Here is a 4,770-nt window from a genome sequence, read left to right on the forward strand (position 1 = left end):
GTGGGGTGGGCCGCGCCACCTTATCATCTCGGGGGCCCCGTGGCCCCCTCCGGCGGCTCTCGGGTGTTCTGGATGCTTCCGGCAAAATAGGAACCCGGGCGTTGATTTCGTCCAATTCCGAGAATATTTCCTTACTAGGATTTCCGAAACCAAAAACAGCAGAAAACGAGAACCGGCCCTTCGGCATCTCGTCAATAGGTTAGTTCCGGAAAACGCATAAATATGACATAAAGTATGTATAAAACATGTAGATATCATCAATAATGTGGCATGGAACACAAGAAATTATCGATACGTCGGAGACGTATCGACCGCACATGCCGTCGGCACGGCCTAGAAGGCCGTCGGCACGAGCCGTGCCGACGGTGACCGTCGGCATAGCGTCGTCGGCATAGTTCTGGTCGGGGACTGCCCGATCACCGTCGGCACAGACTGGCCGTCGGCATAGATTGTTGTGCCGACGGTAAAACCGTCGGCATAGTATTTCAAAATTTTCAAAAAAAAATTTGAAAAATAATTTTTTTTTCACTTTTCTTCTACTACTTTTTTACTTGTTAATCTTTCACAATCACACTTAGTACACTTAATCTTAGGTAAAATTGCAGTTATGGTCAAACTTCCCAGTTGGTCACCCATCCTCACACTACTCCCGCCCCGGCACGCTTAACTTCTTGGTTCTCTTCGGATGAGCTTCCCTGAAAGAAATGACAGCGTGATGTTAATATTACCATATCTATCATATTAACCCTTTGACCGTGATGTCACACCTCTATATTTTTAAATTCTAAACAATTATTTAAGTAAACAACAATGAATATATATAAATAATAATAATATAGAATTTGAAAAACAATTAAATGATTTTATTTTTTGTTTTTTATTTAATATCAGTAAATGCGAATTTGGCAAATAATATGTCTAAATTGATCAGAAAAATGAGAGGAATACAAATATGGCATCCATATGATCTTTTGAACCTACAAAGTTAACTTACTCAAAAATCATGAGCATTAGATCAAGTACCTCTAGTTTGAATTTGACTGACTTTATCGAAAATGAGGTGGGAAACGGTCTCGACATGGCATAGTTTGCCGAAACAAGGTCATATTTGGCACGTGTGTGGGCCCTAGGATGGGAAGTAAGACCCCGAACGCGCATTTCAAATCCGATCCACGATCGGCCATCTTTTCATTTTTAGCGTGGCCAAACGGTTTTTATTTGTGAAGCAGCTACATGGGGCGCATTTTAGTATGAAGTGAAACCTCCGTGCGATGATAGTAGACCACCTACGCACCACCTATCACATAACATGTGCACGCATTAGCTTTTTGGGAACCCATGCGGCTTCCGGCGGTGTCCCGCCGTATCCGCTGGAAACTGACCGGATTTGAACTAAGGGTCAACTCTTCGTCGCTCCAGAAATTCCGGAAAAATTGTTTTTAGTTCAACGACGCATCATTATATGTGCTAATTTTTGTCCGTTTAGTTTGTTCGCGAATGGGTGCACCCGCACACCCGGTACGGCGATACCGCATGTCCCGGGGGCCCTGTTTTGGCCAGATGGTTTTTTGAACGAAGTCAAAAAAATTCCCACGGAGCCGGGTGACGTCATTTTATATGTCATATTACTATTCCGTTTTTCAAAACTGGGATACGGAAATTGTTTTTAAAAACCCTTCATGAAAAGGGCTATCACGTCTGGAGTTCTATGGATTTCAAGTGAAATGAGGTGGGAAACGGCCTCGGTATGGCATAGTTTGCCGAAACAAGATCATATTTGGCACGTGTGTGGGCCCTAGGATGGGAAGCAAGACCCCGGATGCGGATTTCTAATCCGACCTACGGACGACCATCTTTTCATTTTTAGCGTGCCCAAACGGTTATTATTTGTGAAGCAGCTACATGGGGCGTATTTTAGTATGACATGAAACCTCCGTGCGATGATAGTAGACCATCTACGCACCACCTATCACAAGACATGTGGACTCGTTAGCATTTTGGGAACCCATGCGGCCTCCGGCGGTGTCCCGTCGAATCCGCTGGAAACTGACCAGATTTGAACTAGGGGTGAACTATCCGTCGCTCCAGAAATTCCGGAAAAATTGTTTTAAGTTCTACGACGCATCATTATATGTGCTAATTTTTGTCCGTTTAGTTTGTTCGTGAATGGGTGCACCCGCACGCCCGGTACGGCGATACCGCATGTCCCGGGGGTCTTGTTTTGGCCAGATGACAATTTGAACGAAGTCCTCGTGACGTCATTGTATATGTCATAGTAACTATTCCATTTGTTAAAACTGGGATACGACAATTATTTTGAAAAACCCTTCACGAAAAGGGCTATCACGTCCGGAGTTCTATGGATTTTAGGGGAAATGAGGTGGGAAACGGCCTCGGCATAGCATAGTTTGCCGAAACGAGATCATATTTGGCACGTCTGTGGACCCTAGGATGGGAAGCAAGTCCCCGGACGCGGATTTCTAATCCGACCCACGAGCGACAATTTTTTCATTTTTGGCGTGTGTGAAAGCCATGAAACCTCGAACATTATAGCTCATTTCTAAAAAGAGTTGTTTAGGTATTTGAAATATTCCATTTTTTATATTTTTCTATGATAGATCTTGTTTTTCTGCAAAATTTGATACATTATACTTATTTTTATCAATTAGAATGATTCAGTTATGCTTTTTTGAAGACGGTCGTGCAGAAATAGAAAAAAACTATGCCGACGATATAACCGTCGGCACAGGTCTGTAGTAAAAAAAAAAAAAATGTTGTGCCGACGGCCAAACTGGTCCTGTGCCGACGGCCAGGACTGTGCCGACGGTGACCGTCGGCACAACCGGCTTGTGCCGACGGCCATTTTAACGCCGACGGCCATCTTTGTCGCCGCGGTCCGGATGCTTATGTGCCGACGGCCCCGATATTTGGCCGTCGGCACATTTGTGCTCTCCCGTAGTGGGAGGGTGAGATGTAGATTTTCCTACAAACGAACATCTAATACATTTAGTTAGGATTGAGAAAGTGTATCCATACCAAAAAAAAAGGTTGTTGTAAAAAACCAAGAATTTTATTTTGAGCTGAAAGACATAATTTAGTTGCTCCCTTCGAGATGAAGATGCTTACATTTTAAAATATGCATGATTAATGGCGTTTGGTCTGATTAATTATCTCATGTCGGCGTATTGCAGTCCCCCTTTTAGTGCACGAATAAGACAGAAATTTATGGGGTTGTTATCGATTGGCAAATATTTAACATTATGCAGTATTGTTTCATAACGGTGTTTAATTAATGTAAGTGCACTGATCACTGGGTCTTTTGCAATCCACGCTTCTTCCGCAGATAATGCTCAACATATCATTGGGAAAATCTGCAAGATCCCGATGATCGATGGCAAAAACCTCTCTTCGCCCAAGTCGATGAAAGTAGTAATCCTAATCCTTAGCCATTTCCTTAGTCTTTTCTGTCAAGGCTTCCGCCTAATCCCCCTTTCGTTTACTTTCTGCTACAGTAGTCGTCCATTTTGTGTGCTGTGGAAAATGCCGGAAAAGTAATGGCTTCATTCAAAAGACATACTACAAGCAAATAGCTGTATGCTGATAACTGGCCACAAATTATTACAGTGTGCCACCAAGATGCGAACTGCGTAACTTGTACGCTTGTATGTACTACCTCTGACCACAAAAATATCATAAGTTTATCTAAATTTAGATGTATTTATACGTTTTATTGTACAGATACGTCCAGTTTAGATAAATCTTCGATATTTTTTATGGATGGAGGGGGTACACTAGGACTGTGAATTTGGAACTTCCGAAGACATGGGGACGTTGTGCTACCCTGCCGGGCGACCGGATCGGCCGCCTCGAGCAGTCGTGCGCGCGCTAAAGCTCTAAATCAAGCGGCGACCGGCCTTGCAGCGTGGCCGTAGTAGTCCGGCGTGGCGGCGAGGCTCTGTTGCGCACGCAGCTGCTCGTAGAACCTCCTGATGAACTCGTCGGCCTTGCTGTCCACCTGCTGGTGCTCGCTTGCCGCGAACAGCGAGCCGGCAACGCGCAGCTGGCCCGCCGCCGCGCCACACCCGAAGGTTTGCAGCGCGGGAGAAGGCGTCGCCGCAGGCAGCGCGTCCTCGTCGTCTAAGAGGTGTCTGCCGTCGTTGAGCATCTCGAACACCCTGGCGATGTCAGCCGCGTCGTAGCTGTTGTTGTAGTAGCCGGCGACCTCGTCGTCTTCTCGGCGCCTCGCTGCTACGGAGCTAGAGCGAGCGGTAGCAGCATGGCGGTGGAAGCTGACGAAGCCACGGAGGGCCTTGCCGGCGATCCTGCCGCGGCGGATGTCCATGGCAGGCGTACGCTCAGACGGCAGCACGCCACGCCGCAGCATGTAGAGAACGGCGCGCGTCACGCGCCATAGCCGCCGCGCCACGCTCTTCGGCTCACCGGTGGTAGTCTTCGCGGCGACGTCCTTGCCGGCCATTTGCAGGAGGGGCTATCAAATCACTTCGCGGTTATTGATGTGGTACCAGTGATATTGTCACTGGCTCTCGTAGATGGTGTCTGGCTAGGGTATGGCGTTGCGGTCGCTGGTATTTGAAGGCGAGGGTACGGTGTCGTTGCCTGCCGGGTTCGGATCCAAAGCACCAGAAGGAATTGCGGCTTGTATTATTTGGTTGGCCTAGGTGGCGTGCATGCTTTCAGGTTTAGAGTATTATAGGTCTGTAGTTGGATGGTTACCATAGCAGTGGTGTTCTAGCTAGATTGGATCAAAAT

At 46.6% G+C, this 4,770-nt stretch overlaps 1 protein-coding gene across 1 annotated transcript; it reads right to left on the reverse strand.

Annotated features, from left to right (window-relative positions):
* Positions 1 to 3,898: 3,898 nt before the first annotated feature.
* Positions 3,899 to 4,477, reverse strand: LOC124691162. Its single transcript, XM_047224433.1, has one exon. It carries the CDS (start codon positions 4,475 to 4,477, stop codon positions 3,899 to 3,901), a length of 579 nt encoding a protein of 192 aa, XP_047080389.1.
* Between the last annotated feature and the right edge of the window lie 293 nt (positions 4,478 to 4,770).

Source organism: Lolium rigidum, chromosome 2 (genome assembly GCF_022539505.1).
Source record: "Lolium rigidum isolate FL_2022 chromosome 2, APGP_CSIRO_Lrig_0.1, whole genome shotgun sequence".
Taxonomy (NCBI): Eukaryota; Viridiplantae; Streptophyta; class Magnoliopsida; order Poales; family Poaceae; genus Lolium; species Lolium rigidum.